The 27,259-nt window shown below is 45.1% G+C and overlaps 1 protein-coding gene across 3 annotated transcripts in view; it reads left to right on the top strand.

Annotated features, from left to right (window-relative positions):
• NRP2 (neuropilin 2) overlaps positions 1-27,259 on the top strand; it is a 238,472-nt gene that overhangs the window by 64,592 nt on the left and 146,621 nt on the right. For all 3 annotated transcript variants that reach the window (XR_014518665.1, XM_083472896.1, XM_083472897.1), the window contains exon 3: positions 18,725-18,906. Coding sequence is in view for 2 of the 3 variants with exons in the window: in XM_083472896.1 (XP_083329022.1) it covers positions 18,725-18,906 (182 nt within the window). In the remaining variant the exon portion in view is untranslated. The remainder of the gene's footprint in view (positions 1-18,724; positions 18,907-27,259) is intronic.

The following is a 27,259-nucleotide window of genomic DNA, read 5'->3' as shown; positions in this document are numbered from 1 at the left end:
TATAAAGATGCAATTCTAATTTTTATTTTTTTTTTGGGGGGGGAGCAGAATACAATAAGCGATCTGAACAATAGAAGAAACTGTTTACTGTATTCTACTGCTTGAAGTTCAACCAGTCTCCAACACTCCCTAGGGCCTGGGAGGGAAAAAAATTAAATCTCCAGCCCAGTCTTATTGTGTCAGGGCTGCCTTTTATACCCAGCCAGAACAATGTCTTCATAATTCATCTGGCAAAGGAGGTGCCAAGAGTGCAAACAGTAAGGGAGCAAAGAAATTACTGAACGCGAAAGAAGCTATCTCTTCAAACCGGCCACTGGGAGATGCCTCGCACCCTCTTCACTGCCCTGCCACTAAAAAAGGAAAAAGAGAAACAAACTGTTCCGGCAATGAAGGCATCATGGGGAGTTTCATGGTTCCCTTTTAGAGGATATTTTATTTGTTTATTTATAGGCTTGCTTACTGCACAGTAAACGGACCATGTAGGCAGTAGGCATAATGCACCCATAAAAGAGCATTAAAAATACTTAGTCAACTTCTGGACGGTGGTACACAACAATCGATGGTTGAGCTTTACATCAGAAAAGGCCTGTGGAAACAGAAGAGCCTTCAGCAGGCATCTGAAATACAATACTGATGGTGCTTGCTTAATAGTAGTAGGAAAAGGAGTTCCACAACATTTAGTTCTGCACTAAAAGCCTTCCATCTTGTAGAAAAAAGGTGCCTCAGCAGTGTCTCTCCAGCTTAAAGTAAACCTTGGGAAATTGCCTTACTAAGTTTGTAGAAGGCACTCACAGCCACTGGTGATAAACCCAGAAGAACCCCAAGGCTGTGAACCTGCTCCATCGGAGGGCGTATGACCCCCCCCCCCAACCAAAACAGACCACCTTCCCATCTTCTGGACCCACAACACCTGTGCCTGACCGGGACTCAAAAGTTCATATTGGTACTCAGTGATACTTTTAGTGTAAGTTAAGCTATATAAGGAGAAGTTGTTGAATTACAACTTATCAGTAAACTGAAAGCTATGGAGAGACCTGGTCTTAATAGAGATATTGGATTCCTGTCTCATTACATATGCTCATCATCTGCATATTATCCCTTGCTTTTTCCTGTAGGACAAATTGCAGTCATTAACAGGTTTACCATACCCATTGAGTCAATCACCGATCTCCTACTACCTTTCTGAGAAAAACCCCACCCCACCCTCCCACTATATATAAGGGTCTGGTGACTTCTGTTTCAGTGTATCTGAAGAAGTGTGCATGCACACGAAAGCCTATACCCAGAACAAACTTAGTTGGTCTCTAAGGTGCTGCCGGACAATTTTTTATATATATTTTGACTGCGTTAGACCAACACGGCTACCTACCTTAATGTATAAAACCTCTTCAAGACATTGCATAGAATAAGATGGTCGGCCTATTGAGGGCTAGGATTTGGGGCTTGCCAGTTCCAGCAGTTGGGGGGGGTTTACAAATATCTTATTAATTGTTTTAATCTATTGCAGAGCAAAGCAGGAACATTTTGAGGGGCAAGGTGACACATTTGTCACTGAGTCAAGAGGGTACATAATTAAATCTCCATCAATAGTCAAAATGTACTTGCTATTTGCTGTTCTTATAACAGCCATTACAGTGGTACCTCGGGTTACATACGCTTCAGGTTACATACACTTCAGGTTACAGACTCTGCTAACCCAGAAATATTACCTCGGGTTAAGAACTTTGCTTCAGGATGAGAACAGAAATCGTGCTCTGGCGGTGCGGCAGCAGCAGGAGGCCCCATTAGCTAAAGTGGTGCTTCAGGTTAAGAACAAGTTCAGGTTAAGAACGGACCTCTGGAACGAATTAAGTACTTAACCCGAGGTACCGCTGTATTTTCTGGGTGTGTTCTGACAAGATTTGATTATATCAATAGCCCTCCTTTCTTCCAAGGGAGCTCAAGGGAACCTTCGTGGTTCTGTTATCTCCATTGTAGTCTCGTAGAAATTCTGCGAGGCATATTAGGCTGAAAGATAGTGGCTGGCGCAAGCGGAGCTTCGACGGTGAGTGGGATTTTGAACCTGGACTTTTCCAGCCTGTTAGAATTCTCTGAGTGTGTCAACAAGCATATAGATTAGGGCTGCCATACCTTGAAGAGCAAAAAAAGAGGACAGCCCGAGCCGGGGAAGGAGGTGTGTGGGTATGTGGGGCTGCCACCGTGCTCATGCGGCTGCTTCTTTCGCTGGCTCGGGCTGGCAGTGGCCACGGCGTGTGGAGCAGCCTGAGCCCAAGCCCAAGCCCAAAAAACCTGGACATTTCCTTTAAAATGTAAAAAATCTACCCAGATGGGCATGTTGGCCCCCCAGAAGAGGATATGTCTGGGTTTCCCCGAACATATGGCAACCCTAATGTAGGTACTATCACAGGAATCCTTGCCAGTTGTATCTGTGACCACCCTGTTCACATATGCTGATGAGTGTCAAGGCAGCACAGCAAACCGTGTTGTGCAGTTTAGGCTGTGGAAGTGGAGAATATTCTGTGAAAGGGTAAAAGGCAAAGGACCCCTGACAGTTAAGTCCAGTCACGAACGACTCTGGGGCCGAGGGAGACGATGTTTGTCTGCAGACAGTTTTTCCCGGTCATGTGGCCAGCATGACTAAGCCGCTTCTGGCGAAACCAGAGCAGTGCACGGAAACGCCGTTTACCGTCCCGCCGGAGCGGTACCTATTTATCTACTTGCACTTTGACGTGCTTTTGAACTGCTAGGTTGGCAGGAGCTGGGACCGAGCAACGGGAGCTCACCCTGTGACGGGGATTTGAACCACCAACCTTCCGATCAGCAAGCCCAAGAGGCTCAGTTGTTTAGACCACAGCGCCATCCGCCCTCTGTGAAAGGGTGCCGACTGCTAAAAGTCCTCTGGCGCTGTAAAGTTCTCTTCTGAATTAAAATCTCCCTGTTCCTCCGAAGTGTTCTGTGACAGGGAACTGGGCCTGTATATGATGGGGACGTTATTTTGAACTGGCCTGTCATCAATCCGTTGCCTTGGTACTGTTCAGAGGTGAACATTCATATAATATTTTATTGTGGGTTTTCCCCCCTCCCCATCTTTTCAGTGATCAGGTGCTAGTGAGCAGTGACAGTGCAATGAAATAGAAAGCAAAGTCCAATTTTCTCCACAAATGGATTGCAGTAGCACTAGGAAGGTGCAAATATGGTTTCTTGAGGCGCCATATCTCTCTGAGATTCGCGTTTTCAAATGTGACTAGAGGATGGGGCCTGTTCTTTTTTTATGTTACAGAATGCAGAATAATGTGGAAATAGTAGCGTTCTGTGGAGTATATTTGATTGGTTTTATTACAAGCTCTTAGTTTTGGTCCTGTTCGGTTCCTGAAGAGTTCTTGTAACGAAAGAGCACTTTCGTGGGTTCTGTAGATGCAAATAGCATTAACCAGCCACGTATTACTCAGGAATGACAAGTTGCAGAAAACCTCGAAGACGTGTGGTATTGTACCATGTCTCCATATACCGCAAAGCTGAAGTGTTTCCCAAATGTGTCCCATGTGAGAGAGAAGAGCAGGCTTTTCCTCTTTTGCCCAACTCTGCAGGATTTTGGAAGCAGTGCCACTGGAGCACTGCCTAAAAGAGGGATGGAGGGAATTTGGAAGGAAAGTAATCAGCCGCAAAGGAAAAATGAAAGAGGAGCTATTCCTTCCTTCCCTCCCTCCCTCCCTCCCTCCCTCCCTCCCTCTCTCTCTCTCTCTCCCTCCCTCTCTAAACTGAATTGAAAATGAAATTTCATGAGACAAAATTAAAGCGATGTTTAATGAAGCCCTCGTTCTGATTTCTATCATGCCCATATGCAGCCTCCTTTAAATCTGCACATGAATAGGTCTGATTCCACATGCCTTGTGGGTGGATTCTGTTTACAGTGGTACATTGGGTTACAGATGCTTCAGGTTACAGACTCCACTAACCCAGAAATAATACCTCGGGTTAAGAACTTTGCTTCAGGATGAGAACAGAAATTGCGGCACGGCGGCAGCTGGAGGCCCCATTAGCTAAAGTGGTACCTCAGGTTAAGAACAGTTTCTGGTTAAGAATGGACCTCCAGAACAAATTAAGTTCTTAACCCAAGGTACCCCTGTACTGCAATTTGCCACAATTGCTGTCCTGAGTCAACAGGGGGATTTTACTGTTTCTCCAGATTTCTGGCCACGTGCAAAAAAATGTGGCAAAACTCACTATTTTGCGGGATGATAAATAGAGAGACTGGCATACCAAGTGGCCACAGAGACACATCATGGTCAGTTGTTCCCTGGTAAACAGCTATTTGCCATTGCTTCAACAACTCAAAACTTCTGATAACTCCACAGTAAACTGAAAGAATGATGGTAAGGTTGAATTCATCATGTTTATGGTGAGTTTACTTTGTGGAGTTTTTTTATTTATGTTGTTTGTCATTAACAGGGTGTGGTTGGGGGAAGACTTGGGAGCATACTTGCCAACATTTCTCTGATGAAAATAGGGACATCCTGTTCAATAATAATAATGATAACGATGATAATGATGATGTCCCCCATTTGACTGGGTTGCCCCAGCCACTCTGGGTGGCTTCCAATACATATAAAAACACAACAAAACCTTAAACATTAGAAAAACTTTCCTTCACAGAGCTGCCTTCAGCTGGCTCGGGGGTCGGATAACTCCATACCCTCCAACATTTCTCTGATGGAAACGGGGAGGTCCTAAGGAAAAGCGGGGCATTCCGAGGTCAAATCAGAAACTGGGACGGCTTCTGTAAATCTGGGACCGTCCCTGGAAAATTGGGACACTTGGAGGGTCTGTTGGGATACCCTTACTCTCTTGTCTTGCCCTAGATTATGAGAAAGAAGGGCTCTACACATACCTGTGTAATTGTCGGATGTCATATGTGTATTAAAAGGTAAAGGTAAAGGTACCCCTGCCTGTACGGGCCAGTCGTGTCCGACTCTGGGGTTGCGTGCCCATCTCGCTTAAGAGGCCAGGGGCCAGCGCTGTCCGAAGACACTTCCGGGTCACGTGGCCAGCGTGACAAGCTGCATCTGGCGAGCCAGCGCAGCACATGGAAACGCCGTTTACCTTCCCGCTGGTAAGCGGTCCCTATTTATCTACTTGCACCCGGGGGTGCTTTTGAACTGCTAGGTTGGCAGGCGCTGGGACCGAGCAATGGGAGCGCACCCCGCCGCGGGGATTCGAACCGCCGACCTGACGATCGGCAAGCCCTAGGCGCTGAGGTTTTACCCACAGCGCCACCCACGTCCCTATGTGCATTAGAGACTGCCTCTTCTCCACCCAGAGGTCAGAATATGGATGTTCTCTCATGTGACGTGGTGTTGGGGAAATGCTGGATAGTACAGAAATGTAAGTGGTGCTGCATCACCTATATAGCTTAGGGGGCAGAACAGGCTTCCTGTTTTACCCTGATACGGTATTAACAGGATTAAGAGGAGGATATTGCCAGGTCTCCTCCTTGCACTAAAAAAACCATGGGTGCATTCATTTTCCACTCAGAGCCTGCATAAAGGTAAAGGTAAAGGGACCCCTGACCATTAGGTTCAGTCGTGGCCGACTCTGGGGTTGCGGCGCTCATCTCACTTTATTGGCCAAGGGAGCCGGCGTACAGCTTCTGAGTCATGTGGCCAGCATGACTAAGCCGCTTCTGGTGAACCAGAGCAGTGCATGGAAACGCCGTTTAGCGGTTCCTATTTATCTACTTGCACTTTGACGTGCTTTTGAACTGCTAGGTTGACAGGAGCAGGGACCAAGCAACGGGAGCTCACCCCGTCGCGGGGATTTGAACCACTGACCTTCTGATTGGCAGGTCCTAGGCTCTGTGTATCTGGGTGGGGATACTGGATGGCATCTCCCGTATCTTGCGCTCCTTGACGGAGGATAGACGGTGACTGGATGGGGAGATGGGAGGAGCGCAAAGTCTCACTTGCACCATAAATAATATGGTGCACATGTCCTCGAACATGCATTCTAAGAGGTGATGTGGGAGAACAGCGCTGGATGTTTTGCCCTGTGAGGTCCCTTCACGCACAGATGCCTCACCTACATGTGTAAAGAAGACTGTGCCTCAGATCTTTCGTCAAAACATGTCGCATTCTGAAGACTGAATTGCATGCATATTTACTGCATTCTCCGTAATTCATTTTGCTATGGGCACAACCAAAACCCAACCCTGACCACTTGACATTCTTCTGGCGACTGGTTGAAGAAGAGGGGTAAGGGGGCAGCGCACCGCCCCTGGCAGCGCGATCCCGGTGGGGTGCCATTGCGGCTGCCCCCCCCCGTGCGCTGGGCGCCACGCCCCTGCAGGAGGCATGCCATGCCCCCAGGATGCGCACCACCCCGCCTGCTCTCCACCCCCCAGTGCCGGAGCATGAAGCTCCGCCACTGCCTCTGGCTTCTGAAATCTGTGATGGCGTTGCCCATGTACTGGCCTGTGGGCTAGAAGTTTACTTTAAAAAAAGGAAGCCCTGAGATATTTCACGATCCTGGATACTGCCTACTTCTGTGCTGGCACAGTACTGTACAAAGCGCAGAACACACACCACACTCTTGGAGTGTGGCATACAGTGTTTGGCACTATCACATGTTTTGATGCCCTTTGATCCAGCTCTGACTGCAGAATTGAGAAGTGCAAACAGTTATCAGAAACTTGCAAGATTAAGGTTTAACTGGTACCTAGTACCTTAATCTTTCTGTTTTCTGTTGCTTATCTGACATGGGCTTAGTCTCCTACAATATATGTCAGAACAAATCTCTGCTCTATTTCAGTCTCTCTTGCAAACTTCCTGCGTGACCTTGGGCAAAATACTGACCCCGTCTTCTTTCCTCCCTCGACAGGGGTCTTGCGAGGATAAACTCGCTCATGTTTGCCGTGGGCTCAGTTAAGGCAGCGACAAGTGCCACAGAAATAAATGTTTGCTGATAAAAGTAATAACAATAAATGGCTGGAAAAGTTAGGATACACATTTGTGTGGCTTGCTCCCTTCCACGAGATAACAAGGCTATGTAATTTCTGGAGACAGGGTAACTGAAATAATAGGGCACATCTTATCTCATTTCTCCTCCTGCATGTGAGCAGTAAACTGTGAAGCACTAGAAAAGGCTATATTTCATGGGAGATCTTTAGCAGCAGTTGGCTTTTTTATACTTTTACCAGCGAAGACGGATGGGAAGCGTTAAGGAAGAATGGGTTAAGGCAGACTTTAGGAAAGCTGATGCAAGCAAGTCCTGATTTTCCTACGGCTGTGTTTTCAAAAGTGAAGGCCAAGGGTGAACATCTGGAGGTAGAGAAGGTGCGAAGAGGGTTATTAAACTTCTCATTTTTGTCTAAGCAGTGTGAGTTCAGTGTGTCAACCCACTCCCATGTAGGAGCTTCTTCTTTAAAAATAAAATAAAATGGCTGGTGGTTCAGTTTTAATTTTCCGTTGAGCAGCGTTTGCAGCTGGAGCAGCTGGAAGATTAGGAGAGGAATCTGACTTGCCTTTGCCTCCGGCCAAGCACCTTTTGCGGAGAGCAGAAAAGGGATCCACATGATGCCATTTTTGATGTCGTCAATAACACCTGGTATTCCAGATTTATTATTGTGCAGGCAATATGATTTGCCTATAAATATGGTTTCATTATTGTGAACCACTTTGAGAATCGTTACGGTTGAAAACTGCTTTACAAGTATGGTAAAATAAGCAGATAAAAGACCCCCAGTTGATCTCTCTGTTGAATGACATTTAATTATGCAAGCTGGCAGTTTGGTTCAATACAGGTTCCATTCATTACACATTCTTTACATGAACTGAGTTTCCAAAATTGTTTTTAGGGTTGTTACATCAGATTTATCTTTATCTTATGTTTGGTTGTACAAGAAAAGAACCAAGGGAGCCGTATTTCAGATTACAGTTGGGGTTCAAAGACCCGCTTTCCAACATAGAATATTAAATTCTATATGCGGTTTTTTGTGGTTTCTTTTCATGTGGTCAGTTATCCTGAAGTGGAATGAAGGTGAGAAAAGAGGTCCATGGGTTCCTCTCTCAACTTCCAAGTTCTGATTTCCATTTGGACTACGTGGCACCATATCAAAGATCTGAAGACAACAGTTTAGCCATTGTGCTTGGCTACATACCTAATTCTTGCCAATAAGCCCTGAATGTGTGGGAAAGATTTCAGTTCATTTGCAAGAGAATAGTGTGTTTCTTTTTATTTTGCTTGGGTGATGCGCTAGAACCAAGCTGAAATGAAGTGACGGGTTTTCTCCTGAGTGCTATAAACTGGAGCAACAAATAAATGGCTTTGTTTGTTTGTTTGTTTCCTTTATTTTTGCCTAGAATGTTTTCAGGGCTAATGGAGAAAACAGAGGAATGAATTTCTGGGAAATGGATAAGTGTTAGCCACAAGAGATGGAAGAGACATTAGAAGTGGCTTGCTCTGAATAAGAAGAAAACAGAGTATCAGAATTATTTTCTCTGAAGAGAATGTCTGTGTAATAAAATTGGGGTATGGATATGCTTTCCTAGTTAAAAGCATGACACACTTTGGATTCTGTTCTGCAAGAGCCCACTATGACGTGTGTCCATGGAGGAATGTTCCATTGTCCTTCACTGTGTGACCTCTTCTCCAGAATATTTTTTTGGGAGGTGTTTTCCCCTTCAAAGAAAAAAGTAGTTGATAAAGGCAGCCTTGTAAATAAGCCTAAAGAAGTTACTAGCCTGCAGCATATTTTTTTTTAACCAGTCTGCATTTCCATGATGGCTGCAAAAGAGGAGACACTTCTTTCAGGATAAAGGTAAAGGGACCCCTGACCATTAGGTCCAGTCGTGACTGACTCTGGGGTTGCGGCGCTCATCTGGCTTTACTGGCCGAGGGAGCCGGCGTACAGCTTCCGGGTCATGTGGCCAGCATGACTAAGCCGCTTCTGGCGAACCAGAGCAGCGCACGGAAACGCCGTTTACCTTCCCGCTGGAGTGGTACCTATTTATCTACTTGCACTTTGATGTGCTTTTGAACTGCTAGGTGGGCAGGAGCAGGGACCGAGCAACGGGAGCTCACCCCATTGTGGGGATTCGAACTGCCGACCTTCTTATTGGCAGGTCCTAGGCTCTGCAGTTTAACCCACAGCACCACCTGCGTCCCTTTCAGGATATTAGCTGTAAAAACAAAAACATCATTCTTTCTACTAATTGGACTGGTGGAGGTGGGCCAGAGCAGTCAGGCCTTCATCCACCAGTTTCCTGCATTCCCCTGATGGTCAGGGGAGAAAAGACGTGGTTAGACGGTAACCATGCAGGCTAACGGAAGGGGGATGAAGCAATCCATCCATCTTCCATCAGCCCCCACCTCATCTGCATGGAATTCCTGGTTTCCTGTTGCCACCAGGGAAGTGCTAAAATGCAAGACTGAGTCATTGCAACATGTATCCTAAGATCCCTTCCACTATACAGCTCAGATTTCATCCTGTGTTCCATATTGACAGCATTAGGCCAATTGCACTTTATTTGATCAATGAATCATTCACAGCCTTATTTTATTTCAGTTTGAACAATTGGCTGCATAATTTGACCATTCATGGACCTCAGTGGTTTTCGAAAGCAATACGTGGTCTGGCGCCATGACACATACATTTTGTTATGAGAGTCCTGATGGATCAGACCAGAGTTTGACCTAATCAGTAATCTATGTCCAACAGTGTCCAGTGGGAAGCCCACAAGCCAAGTATGAAGTCCACCGGCATTGTTTGTTGTTAGCCAACTACACAGAAATATATTGTCCTCCAACATTGCCGTTCCATTTAGCTGTTGATAGACCTGCACCCCACTGTCAGTTGTCTAATTGTTTGAAAAGCCACATAGGCTAATGACAACCACTGCATCTTACGGAAATGAAAATTCCATAATTAATTGCGTGTTGTGTGAATAAGCATTCCCTCATCACCTTTCCATCCCAAACCTGCTGTCAATCAGTTTCATTGAGCAGACTCAGGTTATAGGGTTGTGAGAGAGGGTAAAAAATGTCTCCGTCCATTTTCAACGCACCAAAGCAATCTTTAAACAAATGCTCATTGCAGTCAGGATTTGATCTCAGCCCATCTCAGTGCTTTGTATCTTGGTCCTATCAGTCACAGAGCGGAACATTATTGCTGCCCAGCCAAATTCTTTCCTGCTGTGGGTTAGCTGTGATTTGTTTTTTTGCTTCATATTTTGAGCAGTTTCAGAGTTCTTCTGAGCACACCTGTTATGTACTGTGTTGAATAGGATCCAAAATGCAGCAGTCTGATTGGTCCTAGAACAATAGGATTCAGAATGCAGCAGTCTGTTTGGTCCTAGAACAATAGGATCCAGAATGCAGCAGTCTGTTTGGTCCTAGAACAATAGGATTCAGAATGCAGCAGTCTGATTGTTCCACAGGAGCCACCCAATCCAGCTCCAGGTGGAAGTGAATCCGCAACCTGATTGGCCTACAGGAGAATCCCGGAATTAGCCAATCACGTGGGGCCCATTGTGTAAATAATGTATATAATGCAGACATTCTGGGGGAACTTCCATTTCTCCTCACCACTATGAGCTGAATAAAGAGCATGAAATTCTCTCTCGACTCTGAGTATATTTCAACACCCTCCTAATTGCTGAGAAATCACAGCTATTCACCTTCCAGCTGGAGGAGGAGCAGTAGGTAGAGAAGAATAGCTCCAGGCAAGCTTGAACCTCTTGCACTCTTTACTTTGAAAAGTAAGCAGCGGTTTTAACCAATGGCTCTGCAGTTTTTACTTGAATTGAGCTGTCTCATGATTGGCTGAGTTAGCTTTGGATCCCATCATAGAACAAAGTTACTCCACCCAACAATGGGTGAACTGAATCATAGTTTTCTGAAAACGGAAAATAAAATAAAAGTAGTTCCCTTTCCTTTGCAGGCTGAGAAATGAAAACAAAACCATATGAGCACTAGGAAAAACCCTATTTTGATGTGGTTTTGCAGAGTGACATCAGTGTGTGTGTGTGTTTGTAAAAGCTAAAACACGAAGCAGCAATCATTGCATGTTGAAAACAAACTGGGATATTTGCCCAGGCTTTGGGAACGAAAGGGTTCTTTCCTTCTTCTCCCCATTTTTCCCCCCTCTTGGAGGAAATGCACATAATCTCTACCCAGGTGCCAGACAGCATCCTCTGTCAGCAGTAATTTCATGACAGAGGCTGTCTCTCACCATGCAGATCTCTTTAGGAGTGTGTTAAAAATATATATTGAAGAATTTTGAGCGAATGAAGACTGGAGGAGCTGGACAAAAAAAAACAAGGGAGAGAAAATGGAGCTGTGTTCACATAAATGCCACATTTGGTATATATTGGACATTGAGATCATTTATCCACCCCCCACCTCCACCCCATCTCATCTCTCTGATATATTTAGCTTTTCACATACTTATCTTTTTTTTTTAAAGGAAGGTAGGAGGAAGCCTGCTTCTCCAGGCCCCACACTTCCTGTCCTGAGAGACCTTTATCCCCACATTTGTAGGAGATTTGCCTCCTGCCTATGCAATGGAAGTGAGTCACAATATCCTGTATGCTTCAATTCCATTTTTTAAAGGATGGTACAAATTAGTGGTGATTAATTTAAACCCCACTGAAACCATTGGGACTTAACTTTACAGTGGTACCTCAGGATGCGAATGGGTTCCGTTCCGGAGCCCCGTTCGCATCCTGAATAGAACGTAAGACGCGACACCACATCTGCAGGTCGCATTTTGCTTCTTCCGCACATGACGTCATTTTGACCGTCTGCGCATGCACGAGCGGCGAAACCCGGAAGTAACGTGCTCCGTTACTTCCAGGTCACCGCGGAGCGCAACCCGAAAGCGCTCAACCTAAAGCGTATTTATCCCAGTGGCGCTGTGGGTTAAACCACAGAGCCTAGGACTTGCCGATCAGAAGGTTGGCGGTTCGAATCCCCGCGACAGGGTGAGCTCCCGTTGCTCGCTCCCTGCTCCTGCCAACCTAGCAGTTCGAAAGCACGTCAAAGTACAAGTAGATAAATAGGTACCGCTCCAGCGGGAAGGTAAACAGCGTTTCCATGTGCTGCTCTGGTTCACCAGAAGCGGCTTAGTCATGCTGGCCACATGACCCGGAAGCTGTACGCCGGCTCCCTCGGCCAATAAAGCGAGATGAGTGCCGCAACCCCAGAGTCGGTCACAACTGGACCTAATGGTCAGGGGTCCCTTTACCTTACCTATGACTGTAGTTGGTTTGGGGGCCCTGTGCTTTATTGATTGCTCCCCAAATCTCGACTGTTGTTATTGTTGTTGAATACAGTGGTACCTCGGGTTAAGAACTTAATTGGTTCTGGAGGTCTGTTCTTAACCTGAAACTGTTCTTAACCTGAAGCACTACTTTAGCTAATGGGGCCTCCCGCTACCGCCGGAGCACTATTTCTGTTCTCATCCTGAAGCAAAGTTCTTAACCCGAGGTAATATTTCTGGGTTAGCGGAGTCTGTAACCTGAAACGTATGTAACCTGAAGCGTCTGTAACCTGAGGTACCACTGCACTTGGTGTGTTGCTGGGCTGAGCTGTGGTATGAATACTAGTTTCTTGGACCCTTCTGCATATTAATTTCCATATGCCTGTTGTTGAGAATTGGCTTCTCTGCAGTAGGAGAGATGTGAGGATGGAGCCAGTGTGGAATCTAGCTATGTAGCAAATCGATGATAAAATCTGGCTTTCCTTCTGCGTGTAAACTGTCAATCATCAGATTTTTAGAATCTTAATGTTTCAATTAGAATGGGGGGTGGGGAGTCTAAATCATGCCTTCTGCTGGTTTTGAGGTTTGTTGACAAATATGGAAAGCACATACAAATAATCAAAATAGTCAGAAGATCAAGCAGATGGCTTTGTCTTACCAGTGCTAATAGCATCACCACCAGAAACAACAACTTCACATTCCCAAAATGCACCCAGTGTCTGAAGGCCTTTTTTTAAAAAAAAATAGTACCTAACAAAAACACACAATAAATGACAAACCATGTGTCTACCGTGGAGTTCACTGGGGTTACGTCCTGGTAAGTGGGCATAGGGTTGCAGGCTAATAGTCCTATTCAGTGCTCTTTTTTCTGGGGGGTACGCATACCCCTAAACATTTTGTGGATCTTACGTTTGGCCTCATTGAGGGGCAATATTTCAATAGGCAGCATCTTAAAAAGCAGAGACATCACCTTGCCGACAAAGGTCCGTATAGTAAAAGCTATGGTTTTCCCAGTAGTGATGTATGGAAGTGAGAGCTGGACCATAAAGAAGGCTGATCACTGAAGAATTGATGCTTTTGAATTATGGTGCTGGAGGAGACTCTTGAGAGTCCCATGGACTGCAAGAAGATCAAACCGATCCATTCTGAAGGAAATCAGCCCTGAGTGCTCACTGGAAGGACAGATCGTGAAGCTGAGGTTCCAATACTTTGGCTACCTCATGAGAAGAGAAGACTCCCTGGAAAAGACCCTGATGTTGGGAAAGATGGAGGGCACAAGGAGAAGGGGACGACAGAGGATGAGATGGTTGGACAGTGTTCTCGAAGCTACCAGCATGAGTTTGACCAAACTGCGGGAGGCAGTGGAAGACAGGAGTGCTTGGCGTGCTCTGGTCCATGGGGTCATGAAGAGTTGGAAACGACTAAACGACTAAACAACAACATCATTTCAATAGGAGTTGTTTGGTGGTGATTTGTTGCAAATCAATTTGGTGGTGATTTGCAATAAATGACAAACCATGTGTCTACTGTGGAGTTCACTGTGGTTACGTCCTGGTAAGTTGGGCATAGGGTTGCAGGCTAATAGTCCTATTCAGTGCTTTTTTCCGGGGGGTGGGGGTGGCAGGGTACGCAGGGGTACGCATACCCCTAAACATTTTGTGAATCTTAAGTTTGGCCTCATTGAGGGGCAATATTTCAGTAGGAGTAGGAAAACGAGAGTACCCCTAAACATTTTTAAAGGGGAAAAAGCACTGGTCCTATTGTGGATACAGCATTTGTGAGGTTTGGTTTTAGGTTCCTAGTGCTGATGTGAGGATACATATATCATCACCTCATGTCATCATGAGGACATCCCCTCCCCTCACTCAGCGCTTGCAGAGCAGCAGCTATCACCATTCCTTAGACTTAGAGAAACTAGATAAGGGATGACTCTCCTCTTTTTTTGGAGAGGATTCTTGATTATAGATTGGCAGCAGTTTCAAGTCTGCATTAGCCTGGGGGGGGGGTGTTCCTTCCACATGCTGTACTTTAGATCTAATGGTAAGTAAAGGTAAAAGGTAAAGGTACCCCTGCCCGTTCGGGCCAGTCTTGACAGACTCTAGGGTTGTGCGCTCATCTCTTTAGCCCGGGAGCCAGCGCTGTCCGCAGACACTTCCGGGTCACGTGGCCAGCGTGACGAAGCTGCTATGGTGAGCCAGAGCCGCACACGGAAACGCCGTTTACCTTCCCGCTAGTAAGCGGTCCCTATTTATCTACTTGCACCCCGGGGTGCTTTCGAACTGCTAGGTTGGCAGGCGCTGGGCCCGAGCAACGGGAGCGCACCCCGCCGCGGGGATTTGAACCGCCGACCATGCGATTGGCAAGTCCTAGGCGCTGAGGTTTTACCCACAGCGCCACCCGCGTCCCTAGTGCAAGTACCTAGTAAGTATGGTAAGTACCTAGTGCATTTTGTAAATCACATTTCCTTCAGAATGGGTAGGTTTGATCTTCTTGCAGTCCATGGGACTCTCAAGAGTCTCCTCCAGCACCAACTTAACTACTAGTGTTGCAGAATTCAGGCAGTTAGGTCATTTTAGATTCTGGACTTAAGGGTCTTAGTGAGGGCAGGGTGGGACTTTTCCCCATAGTTATGTACATTACTCTGGTAACTTCCAAATCTTGCAAGCCACCTCTGCTGCATTTGGTGCTCATTCTATTGTTGGGGTACCTGGATGTCTGCCCCAAAGTGTTGTCGTGCTGTCTCCCATCCTTTCTAGAGAGCCAGTGTGGTGTGAGAGCCAGCGTGGTGTAGTGGTTAAGAGCAGTAGACTCGTAGTCTGGTGAACCGGGTTCGATTCCCCGCTCCTCCACATGCAGCTGCTGGGTGACCTTGGACTAGCCACACTTCTCTGAAGCCTCTCATCCCCACTCACCTCACAGAGTGTTTGTTGTGGGGGAGGAAGGGAAAAAGGAGATTGTTAGCCACTTTGAGACTCCTTCAGGTAGTGATAAAGCGGGATATCAAATCCAAACTCTTCTTCTTTCTAGTAGCTTCCCATCTTGAGTGTGCCACTCAACTGAGGGCCATCCCTTGTAACGTAGAGCAGACTGCCCTTCTTCACCCTTCAGGGACATACCTTTTAGGCCCCTATCCTGGCTGGTGGGTTGGGAGGGAGGAAGAGAGCTGTATCTAATGCTGGGAGATGCTTGCTACTCCGAAGGGTGACCTCTTCTGTCTCTACAGGCTCAGAGCCCAAGTCCTGGGTGGGGATACCTCCTGCTATTGACCAAGCCAGCAATTTCAGAAGATAAATCTCTTAGCGGAGTATGTGGATTTAACCTATAGCTAGAGAGTATATTTGCCTCAGGCATTTGTTTCTGGAGTGAAGCCTGATTAACTCCCAGAAAGGACTGAAATGAGGACCACTCCGTCGGCCAGCCTTTCTGGTAGCACATTGAGTCCCTGCAAGTTTGTTTAGAGTGGTTGTTTGGCATTGTGTGTCTTGCAGGAAAAGGAATGAGTCACATGAGATTTGTTTCTTGTCCAGCAAGCTATTTTTCCTTTCAACTCTTGATTTGCAGATAGAGGATCTTGTGACAAAGCCAGAATCCTTTCAATGTATCACTTTTCTTTCCTCCTCTGCCCCTTTGAGGAGCAGATTGGTAACATGCTGTTTTAAACAGGTCAACACGATGCAAATAAATACAGGAAGGGAGACTGGCCTTCTCCTGCAAATGGATGTTATTGTGAGTGCAAAAGTGCTTACAATATGTATTACATGTTAGTACAAATTGGAGAAGTTTATGTCAGAGAGTCCATTAGACTGCATGGTATTCAAATGAACTGGAAAAAGTATGCCAGCAAACTGGTCGTCTCTTCACACATGAAAATCCACAGTCTGCTCCTTTATTCTGAGGAGAATATCCTCTTTTATCCTCTTGTCATGGATAGTAGAGGGAAATTGATTGATTGTGATCCCAGAAGCCTTCTCACTAGTGCTTTGCTTAGTTTAAAATGAACTTTGTAATTATTGTTGCCTACACAGCTTGACTAATAACCTTTGGTCCATGATTGAATTGTTGTCTGCAGTTTTGCGGAAATATTAAGCAAGAGGTTGAAAATATGAGTTATACCCACTCTCATATCAACCTTGATATAGCTAACCAGTCCTATAGGCTTTTTCACCTTGTGATTTATCTGCTAGTTGCTTTCTGTTATCTCAGTATTTTCTAATCAACACCTGCCAAAATGGTTGGTTAGATAATTTGTTCACCTGCATTTCACTTGTTGTATTGTTGTATTGTCTCTGGAAGTGTAAAGAAAGACTTTAAAAGACCTGGTTAAGCTTATATTGCTGTTACAGTGGTACCTCGGGTTACATACGCTTCAGGTTACATACGCTTCAGGTTACAGACTCCGCTAACGCAGAAATATTACCTTGGGTTAAGAACTTTGCTTCACGATGAGAACAGAAATCGTGCAGTGGCGGTGCAGGAGCAGCAGCAGGAGGCCCCATTAACTAAAGTGGTGCTTCAGGTTAAGAACAGTTTCAGGTTAAGAACGGACCTCCGGGACGAATTAAGTACTTAACCCAAGGTACCACTGTATTAGGTTCTTAATGCAGCTTAGTCACCCCACCCCAGGATTGGATTGCACCATAAGTTTTAACATAGCCCTTTCTCTCAAATAATCATATTGATACGTTAGTGTCTGTACAATACCTGTTAAGGACACACACAAAATACAAGTATATATGAGTAATCTTGCACATTCTGGTTAACACAAGGGATTTGGGGTTTGCTTAGCTGCTGGGATATGATAACTTATCTGTAAGAAGCATATGGCAACACTCTGCAAATCCAGAACCCCACCATGGGCTTCCTTGAGAAATTTGTGCGAGACCACAGTGGTTGACAACATGATGAGCATTTGAACGTGGCCCAGGAAAGATCAGTTGTGTGCTTGGAGGCAGAGAACAAAGGCATGGCAAAAGAAGCGAGATCTTCATGATGAGGACGAAGGAGATCTCTGCTCATACAGGCCAGGACGGAAGTTTAGGGGAGCGCAGAGATGAAATTTCCCCTCCTCTGTGCCAGGTCCCAGGCATTGAAGAGGCTCATAATAGGCTTGCTGTTGTCGCATGATGGCAGCAGCACTGGCTCAGTATTCAGCAGATACTGTCTTCTCTTAAAAAGGTAAAGGACCCCTGACAGTTAAGTCCAGTCGCGAACGACTCTGGGGTTGCAGCACTCATCTCGCTTTATGGGCTGAGGGAGCTGGCCTTTGTCCACAGACAGTTTTTCCGGGTCATGTGGGCAGCATGACTAAGCCGCTTCTGGCGAAACCAGAGCAGCGCACGGAAACACTGTTTACCTTCCCGCCGGAGTGATACCTATTTATCTACTTGCACTTTGACGTGCTTTCGAACTGCTAGGTTGGCAGGAGCAGGGACCGAGCAACAGGAGCTCACCTGCTGGTGGGGATTCGAACCACCGACCTTCCAATCGGCAAGTCCTAGACTCTGTGGTTTAGACCATAGCGCCAACCCCAAAACCCCACACTCAGTTGGGGAGTTTTCACTGGCCACCATTAGATTGGGATTAATTGTTATAACCTGCCTTGGCACTTGCAGGTGAAGGGTCAGCAATTTACTGAATAATTATACCACCCGGGATGTTGCCAGTGGTAGCTTGGGTGATCCTCATCGGTGTGGCTGGCAGGGTAGGGCAGAAGGTGCCTCTCCCCATCAAAACTTTCCAGAGCATTAGGAGTTTTGGGTTGCTTTCTAAACTATAAACTTCTCTGCTGAAATCGAGCCTCAAAAATGAGCTCACTAGTTTCCTGCAGCAAGTTCTGAACATGCCTTTACAGCCACAGCGCTTGAAAATGTGATTTTCAAAATTTTATTTTTAATGAACAACAAGCTTCTATGGCGGATTATGAATGTTGCATGCAAAGATTCGGCAAAGACAAGCAGCTTGGATTATAAAGAAGGGGTGGGGAGCGATTTTTATAGATAAGTAAATAGCAAGGCCCAAAGATTTATGAACTGTAGGAAGAGCGAGAGATCTCTTTGGCTCTGTATGTTTTACAGATTATGATGGCTATAAAACTTTATTCATCACAATAGCTCATTGGGCATCTAAAACATTCAGATAATGAAATGTTTTGAATACAATGCGCAGAAGTGCAGATTGCTCAAAGTTTTGTTGCTTTCAAGCTATTTGGAAGAAACGAAATGAATTCTGATCAGCATATACTGATCGCAGGAGGTCAGATGTGAAATAGTGTGATAATTTATTAATTAGAATACAATGCTTAATGTGTAAAGAAATATGTGTAAAGAAACATTTTATAGAGCTGTGACTGGCATGACAGATGAGATAAATCAACATGTTCAAAGTATAGGCCATCTGTAAAATAGAACTATATTTTCATGGTAGATTTTTCTCTTAATTGTTTCTTGCTTTATTTTCTCCCCCCATTGACAGATACGATTTTATTGAGATTCGGGATGGAGACAGTGAATCAGCTGACCTTCTGGGCAAGCACTGTGGGAACATTGCTCCACCTACCATCACGTCATCAGGCCCTTCTCTCTATATTAAATTCACCTCAGACTATGCACGCCAAGGTGCCGGCTTCTCTCTACGCTATGAGATCTACAAGACAGGTCAGTACCTAACTGTTCAGGAAGACACCAAACTTCTTGATGCCCCTCAACCAAGTTGTTACATGTGCCTTGATTGAGCCAAGTTGTCTTCTCCTCGTTGTATGTCGATTGACAGAACTGGTGCCCAATGGAACAGCTTCTAGGGCATGGTCTGAGGGCATATGATAAAGCAGACTTGCTGAAGCTTAGCAGATCCAGTTCTGATCAGCGCATGGGTGGGTGGCTGCAGTGGAACCCTATGCACACTGCTGTCCAAACCACTGAGACTCTTGGGCTTGCTGATCAGAAGGTCGACGGTTCGAATCCCCACAACGGGGTGAGCTCCCATTGCTCAGTCCCAGCTTCTGCCAACCTAGCAGTTCGAAAGCACACCAGTGCAAGTAGATAAATAGGTACCGCTGCAGCGGGAAGGTAAACAGTGTTGCCGTGTGCTCTGGTTTCCATCACGGTAATCCGTTGCACCAGAAGCGGTTTAGTCATGCTGGCCACATGACCCGGAAAAGCTGTCTGTAGACAAATGCAGGATCCCTCAGCCTGAAAGCGAGATGAGCGCTGCAACCCCCTGGTCGCCTTTTACTGGACTTAGCCGTTCAGGGGTCCTTTAACTTTTCTACAATTACTTGAATATCCTGATGGAACAAGCTGTGGTTTTAATGTGGGGGGGGGGGACACCAAAATATCCCCCCCACGTTTTTGTCCAGAATGATTTGCTTCCCTGGAAAAGCCCTAAAACATGTAACAGACTAAGGTAGCTTTATTTAAATATATAATCTACTTTATAGTATCCTGGAAAGCATGAGTCATTCTTTGCTTTTCACTCAGCCCAGTGAGCTGCTAATGTAAACACAGAAAGGGAGTAAGACTTTTATTCATTTATTTTATGCGAAAATTTATAAACCGCTCAGTCATGAAATAGCCGAGCGGTGAACAAACATGTACAGAATGGGGTACTTTGATCCTTTGTAGATTCACAGAGACAAAGTTTGAGAGTCCTTAAACAAACCATATAGGCCATATCAGCACAGTCTATTTTAAGTTTCCCTCCTCTGTGCAACATCCCCTTCCATTATCTGTTTCCACAACATTTCCAAGGATGTAAAATATTTTAGAAACGTGCGGTATTAACGATGTGTTTTTATTTTTTGCCATGGCATGGAAAGCAAGCTTCTTCATTAAATTATCCTGTATAGTCTAGAACTGCAAACAGTATATCTTTTCTCTGTGGCATATATTAAAAAGCTTGTTAAAGTCAAGGCTAAGCGAAAGTGGTCCTCTCTTAGATCTGCAGTGAGGTCTCTCCCTACCCCGCTCTCCTGTGAATATGTGATTCAAGCACAGATCAATAGCCTTGTGTTTTCTCTTTTCAAGAAGCCAAGGGTTTTGCAACTGGTTGTAACGCTGGCTGAAACGGGCTGCTGTTGGCAGTGCCATCAAGGGAGCAAGACGGGCGCCTCTTGAGCTCCGTATAAGAGGAACTATTCATCATGCCTTTCTAATACAAAACTATTCTTGGAGAAAGTGAAAAGCTAATCAGAGGCCTTTTTAAATTGGCTCTGTCTAAATATTTGTCAGATGGGTGGGTGTGGGGATGAGACTTTTGGAGAATTAAAAATAGTCTTGTGTTGTGCCTGCGAGCGTGGGTGAGGCAATGTTTTTAAGTGATCAAGGAGAGGGCTGGCTGTGTTTTGAAGAAGGATGGCGAGGGCTCTGGGTTGGCAGACATTCCGTTCCTAGCATCTTGCATGGGAGGTTTATGTCACAAGTAGAACATGAAGAAACTCTCTCTCTCACACAGAGAGAGAGAGAGAGATAAGGGGGGGGGGGGGACAAACAAGCTTCCTAATCTTACTCAGAAACCTTAACAAATGGTGGAAGCATAAATTCAGAGACACACAAGAGATTCCGCTGTGTGGTCCATGCATAAAAAAAGGTAAAGGAACCCCTGACCATTAGGTCCAGTCGTGACTGATTCTGGGGTTGCGGCACTCATCTCGCTTTATTGGCCAAGGGAGCTGGCGTTTGTCCACAGACAGCTTCCGGGTCATGTGGCCAGCATGACTAAGCCGCTTCTGGCGAACCAGAGCAGCGCACGGAAACACCGTTTACCTCCCCCCCAAAGTGATACCTATTTATCTACTTGCACTTTGACGTGCTTTCAAACTGCTAGGTTGGCAGGAGCAGGGACCAAGCAACGGGAGCTCACCCCATCGCAGGGATTCGAACCGCCGACCTTCTGGTCGGCAAGTCCTAGGCTCTGTGGTTTAACCCACAGCGCCACCTGAGTCCCTGGTCCATGCATAGGTTGATGGCAATAAATTTGCAGGTGCTGATCATACACAATTTTTCCTGTCCCTCGTGTGCCTTCCAGATCAGAGTTTTCAGGAATGTGCTATGGCATAGGGCCTTTGATCCTAGAACATGGTGAATGACCATTATCCATCACTGGTATGTCAAAGAAGCTCAAACTCTGGCAAAAGTATAAGCTGCCTTCAGCGGAGTTTCAGACTGCATTTGAACTTAAACTATGGTTTATTTTTATGGGAATGAGCCTGGGTGAGTCTTGGTCTTGCATGCTCCTACACTCCCCTTTCTTTCTCCTGCACAATGGTGAAGAGCAGATCAGTTTTCAGATTAGAGTCTGAAGCTAAACTGTGGCAAATCCTAATTATCGTTTATTGAAACCAACCTGCTTCATAAACCAAAGATTGAAGAACGGCTTGTTTCAGTAAACCATAATTACGGTAACTCTTAAAAAACAGTTTGTTCAGGTTTGTAAAGGTAAAGGACCCCTGACCATCAGGTCCAGTTGTGACCGACTCTGGGGTTGCGGCGCTCATCTCGCTTTATTGGCCAAGGGAGCCGACGTACAGCTTCCGGGTCATGTGGCCAGCATGACTAAGCCACTGCTGGCGAACCAGAGCAGCACACGGAAACACCGTTTACCTTCCCGTCAGAGCGGTCCCTATTTATCTACTTGCACTTTGATGTGCTTTCGAACTGCTAGGTTGGCAGGAGCAGGGACCGAGCAACGGGGGCTCACCCCGTCGCGGGGATTCAAACCGCTGACCTTCTGATCGGCAAGTCCTAGGCTCTGTGGTTTAACCCACAGCGCCACTAAACTGCAGCTAGTTCAGAATGAAACTTAAAGCTTCTGAGTTCCTCCTTTTGGCTGTGCAAGAGGAAGGAAGGGGAGTGCAATCAAGGCTCATTCATGTATTGATAATCCATAGTTTATTGTTAGGTGAGTCTGCTCATGTGTGATGTTATAGTTCTGGGATCAGTTCTGTAGGTGTACCTGATACCTTTGCAAAACCCCTGGGTTATATATTTAAATACATTTCTTAATTGCATTTGTAACCTGCTCTTCATCCAACATGGACCATAAAGAAGGCTGATCGCCGAAGAATTGATGCTTTTGAATTATGGTGCTGGAGGAGACTCTTGAGAGTCCCATGGACTGCAAGAAGATCAAACCTCTCCATTCTGAAGGAAATCAGCCCTGAGAGCTCACTGGAAGGACAGATCCTGAAGCTGAGGCTCCAATACTTTGACCACCTCATGAGAAGAGAAGACTCCCTGGAAAAGACCCTGATGTTGGGAAAGATGGAGGGCACAAGGAGAAGGGGACAACAGAGGATGAGATGGTTGGATAGTGTTCTCGAAGCTACCAGCATGAGTTTGACCAAACTGCGGGAGGCAGTGGAAGACAGAAGTGCCTGGCGTGCTCTGGTCCATGGGGTCACGAAGAGTCAGACACGACTAAACGACTAAACAACAACTTCATCCAACAAGCTCAGTAGCATAAGTGATGGTTTCCTCCATTTATTCTCATGACAGCAATGAGATAGAGAGACCATCCCTTTGCCACCCGTTGAACTTGACAGATGAGTGAAGATTTGAACTTGGGCCTTCCTGGTCTTGTTTGAACTTGAGTTTCCCTTCCAACTCTAATCCATGAAGTTCAGGGTTCCGCACTGTTTTAAGTGCTGTAAATAGATTTTCCCATAAAGGCAATTGAGAAGGTTCAACTACTGTAAATTGCTGCTGTGCATTTCCTTGAAGATGTGAGTCAGCACATGCATATTCAACTAGTATTGTTACAGCTGCACTGGCCTTCGGGATGCTTCTGGGTTCAATTTGAGTAGTTGGCACTTAGCTAAGAAGTCATTGGGCCCTGCTGTATGCAAAGGGAAGATGATTGTGGAAAGGTCTTTATACCACTTGTCCCAAGGCTGCGAAATGAACTCACCTCCCCAGATCTGCGGTTCCTTCCTCTTTAATAATAATAATAATAATAATAATAATAATAATAATAATAATAATAATTTATTATTTATACCCCGCCCATCTGGCTGGGCTTCCCCAGCCACTCTGGGCGGCTTCCAAAAGAATATTAAAATACTATAATACATCAAACATTAAAAGCTTCCCGAAACTTATTGAGCCTTATTGAGGAGAGGGGTGCAAAATGCATATTTTCTGTTCCATCTCCAGTTCAGCTGGCAAGTTTCATTTGTATTTGTTTCTCTGTTTGTGGACTGCTGTTCATGTTGTTTATTTATTGTCCCTGGAGTGCTAGTGCATGAGTTTAATAAAACCAGCATGTCTGGACTTCTGGTTCGATTTGGGGAGGCTTCAACAATATCTTTCGTGACATGGAGAAATTCGCTGTTTGGTTTCTCCTGTATCAGCTGTGCCTCCTCCTCTGGAATGCAGCTTGCTGGGGGAAATGTTAGCATGGGCTGAGCTCTTGGCAGATTCCTCCACCGCAATTCCCATTCGCAGGAATTGCAGGAAATGGTTGTGTGGCTAGGAAGACATGGTACTGTGACTGTGGAACTGTTGAAAGCTGTCTTCATTTTACACTAGTCGGGATTTCACTCTTTGGCTAATTAACTGATTAGTTTAACTGCTCAAAACTGCTTTTGGTCAGTTAAACAAAAGTGCATTCGAATCTTCAGGCACCAGAGTTTCATGTAAAATTACATTACTTTCAAAGTATTTGTAAAAAACTGTAAGGTGAAACATGCCCCTTCACGTAGCAGGTTCTGTCACGAGGAAGGGGGTGCCTAATCAAAGATGGCGCCTTTGTCATGTATGCCCGCCATCGTCTAAAAATAGAGTGTTTGTTTCAAACTGTTTGTTTTATTTATATGCAAATTTATGCAGTTTTAATCAATACTTAATTAAAAACCCCTATGACTAATCAACCAAGATTTATTCAACTGGGTTCCAGCCCTAACACAAATATTGCTTCCTAGCGTTTGCAGATACATGTGTAGCTAATTGTATATTGAGGAAAACAAATGTGAACCAACTACAAAGAGAAGCTGGCAGGCTAGCATTTTTAGTGTTGTATTTCAAATTGTTCTAACCTGCCCTGGGACCTCAGGGTGAAAGGTTGGATAATAAATTAAAATAATAATAATATCCATTTCAATTCTGTAGGTGCGAGAAACCCCCAGAACAACCTTTCCAGCTACTTATTTATTACACTTTAACCTTACTGTTAGTGGCTTATATCCTCATTGTTTCATGTTATACAGGTCCAGCCCTAGTTAGCTTTAGCAATAGAACTGAGTCATGTGGCTTCATAATGTCCTTTGGTCTCCTCCAATTACTTTTGGACTCCTATGTTACATTTGCCAAGGGTGTTCTGCAGTTGATCAGGAAGGAAGGAGGAAAGGAAGTCTTTGCCGAGTCTCATTTTCCAAGAATTGTTCTGCTACTTTCCTCTCGCCTAAGATTATGTCCAAAGTGCTTTTATGTCTGAAATAATGATGGAGCTGGTTTTCAACTCTGTGATATATCACCAGCTAAACATCACGATATACTGACATATCACAGTGTCTGAAATATGGATGGAGCTATGTATATGGTCTGAAGCTCAACATCAAAAAAACGAAGATCATGGCCACTGGGCCCATCACCTCCTGGCAAATAGAAGGGGAAGAAGTGGAGGCAGTGAGAGATTTTACTTTCTTGGGCTCCATGATCACTGCAGATGGTGACAGCAGCCACAAAATTAAAAGACGCCTGCTTCTTGGGAGAAAAGCAATGACAAACCTAGACAGCATCTTAAAAAGCAGAGACATCACCTTGCCAACAAAGGTCCGTATAGTTAAAGCTATGGTTTTCCCAGTAGTGATGGACTATAAAGAAGGCTGATCGCCGAAGAATTGATGTTTTTGAATTATGGTGCTGGAGGAGACTCTTGAGAGTCCCATGGACTGCAAGGAGATCAAACCCATCCATTCTTAAGGAAATCAGCCCTGAGTGCTCACTGGAATTACAGATCCTGAAGCTGAGACTCCAATACTTTGGCCACCACATGAGAAGAGAAGACTCCCTGGAAAAGACCCTGATGTTGGGAAAGATGGAGGGCACAAGGAGAAGGGGACGACAGAGGACGAGATGGTTGGACAGCGTTCTCGAAGCTACCAGCATGAGTTTGACCAAACTGCGGGAGGCAGTGGAAGACAGGAGTGCCTGGCGTGCTCTGGTCCATGGGGTCACGAAGAGTCGGACACGACTAAACAACAACAAACAACAAATGTAGAGCTGGGGGCAGCAACCCAAGGCCCATGGGCTGGAAGGGGCCCCCGCAGGTTGTTTGACTGGCCCACGAGCTGCCCCCAAGTTGCCCGCTCACGCGCCGCGCTAAACCGGCGCAGTGCGATGCCTCTCTTACACGGCGCAGAAAATCGTGTCTGCTCAGACGCCGAAATCGCAGGCGTGCGCAATCCGGTCCACGGAGGGATCTCTGCAGGACCGATCCGGCCCAGGCAAGATAAACCTTGCTGACCCCTGATATAGAGGCATTGGCTGGCTTTATAGTGTCCCCCGCAATTTTGAGTCACAATATAATACTGCCAGATCAAAATGATGAAACCAATATCATTTTTAAAAAAATTATTTAATCGTTTTTTCAATACAAACAACAACAACAAAACAAATACAACAAAAACCACAATAACACTAATAACACAGTTACAGATAGGTAGCCATGTTGGTCTGCCATAGTCAAAATAAAAAAATTCATTCTAGTAGCATCTTAAAGACCAACTAAGTTAGTTCTTGGTATGAGCTTTCGTGTGCATGCACACGAAAGCTCATACCAAGAACTAACTTAGTTGGTCTTTAAGGTGCTACTAGAAGGATTTTTTTTATTTTGACTAATAACACAATTTAACAATTCAGATTTGAGTACTGATATACCTCTAACTACACCTTTTTAACAATATTTCCCTAACTCTCCTCCCCCTGCTTCCCACCACTGTCCGCCTTATCGCTTAAGTATTCCTTCCAGATTTCTTCGTATTTATCCATTCTTAATTTGTGTCGATATGCAATTCGTTCGTAGGTAACTAGTCTGTCCATAGTGTCAATCCATGTGCTCAATGGGATCTTTTTGTGGCTCTTCCAATTCATCAAGACAAGTTTTTTTGCTTCTAGTATGGCGCGATACATCCATTTTTTTTGACCCCTTGTAATCTCCCACGTTTCCGGTATATAATTTAGAATTAAATTCAAATCCCCTAAATAACAATTTCTTTTTATTACTCTTGCTATATCTATCTATCTATCTATCTATCTATCTATCTATCTATCTATCTATCTATCCTCACCTCGCACCAAAATGATGTTATCACTGGGCAGTTAATCATCATATGTAAGTTCACATTTTTACTTACACATATCCAGCATAAAACCAGTATCATGATATGGACTTGAATCTGGATTTGGATGCTATACCGCCCAGTTCTAACACACATCATGATTTATGATGTATGGACTTTAAACTGGTTATGGGTGAAATATCAATATATTGCCCAGCCCTAGCGGTGTTATGTTCTTAGTGATCATGACTTCCTTCATAGGGAAAACAACTCATTTTGAAAAGGGCATTGGTTGCCTGGGACAAAACTGAGAAATTCAAATGCACTCAGTCACCCGGTAGTTTACTAGAGAGTCATTCAGTGACTGGGATAATAACCGAAGATTTATTCTTCATCATCCCAGATAGTCTCTCTCACCCACCCACCCTCTCTCTCTCTCTCTCCTCCCTCACTCCCAGCTTTTCTCAATCTTGGATTCCCAGATGTTGGACTATAATTTCCAACCACCCTAGCTAGCAAGACTGTGGTCAGGGATGATGGGAACTGTAGTCCAACAACATCTGGGGACCCAACTTTGAGAAAGGTTGCTTTACACTGTGGAATCCAATATCTGTAGCTACACACACACACACACACAGAAATCTTTTTTTAAAAAATAACTTTTTATTCAAAATTAAAACAAAACATATTATCCAGAAACATATCATCCTTATTTCCCCCCATTTTCCCTCCCC

This window comes from Podarcis liolepis (genome assembly GCF_965112155.1).
Source record: "Podarcis liolepis genome assembly, chromosome: 1".
NCBI lineage: Eukaryota > Metazoa > Chordata > Lepidosauria > Squamata > Lacertidae > Podarcis > Podarcis liolepis.
This window is presented reverse-complemented; position numbering and strand designations above follow the sequence as displayed.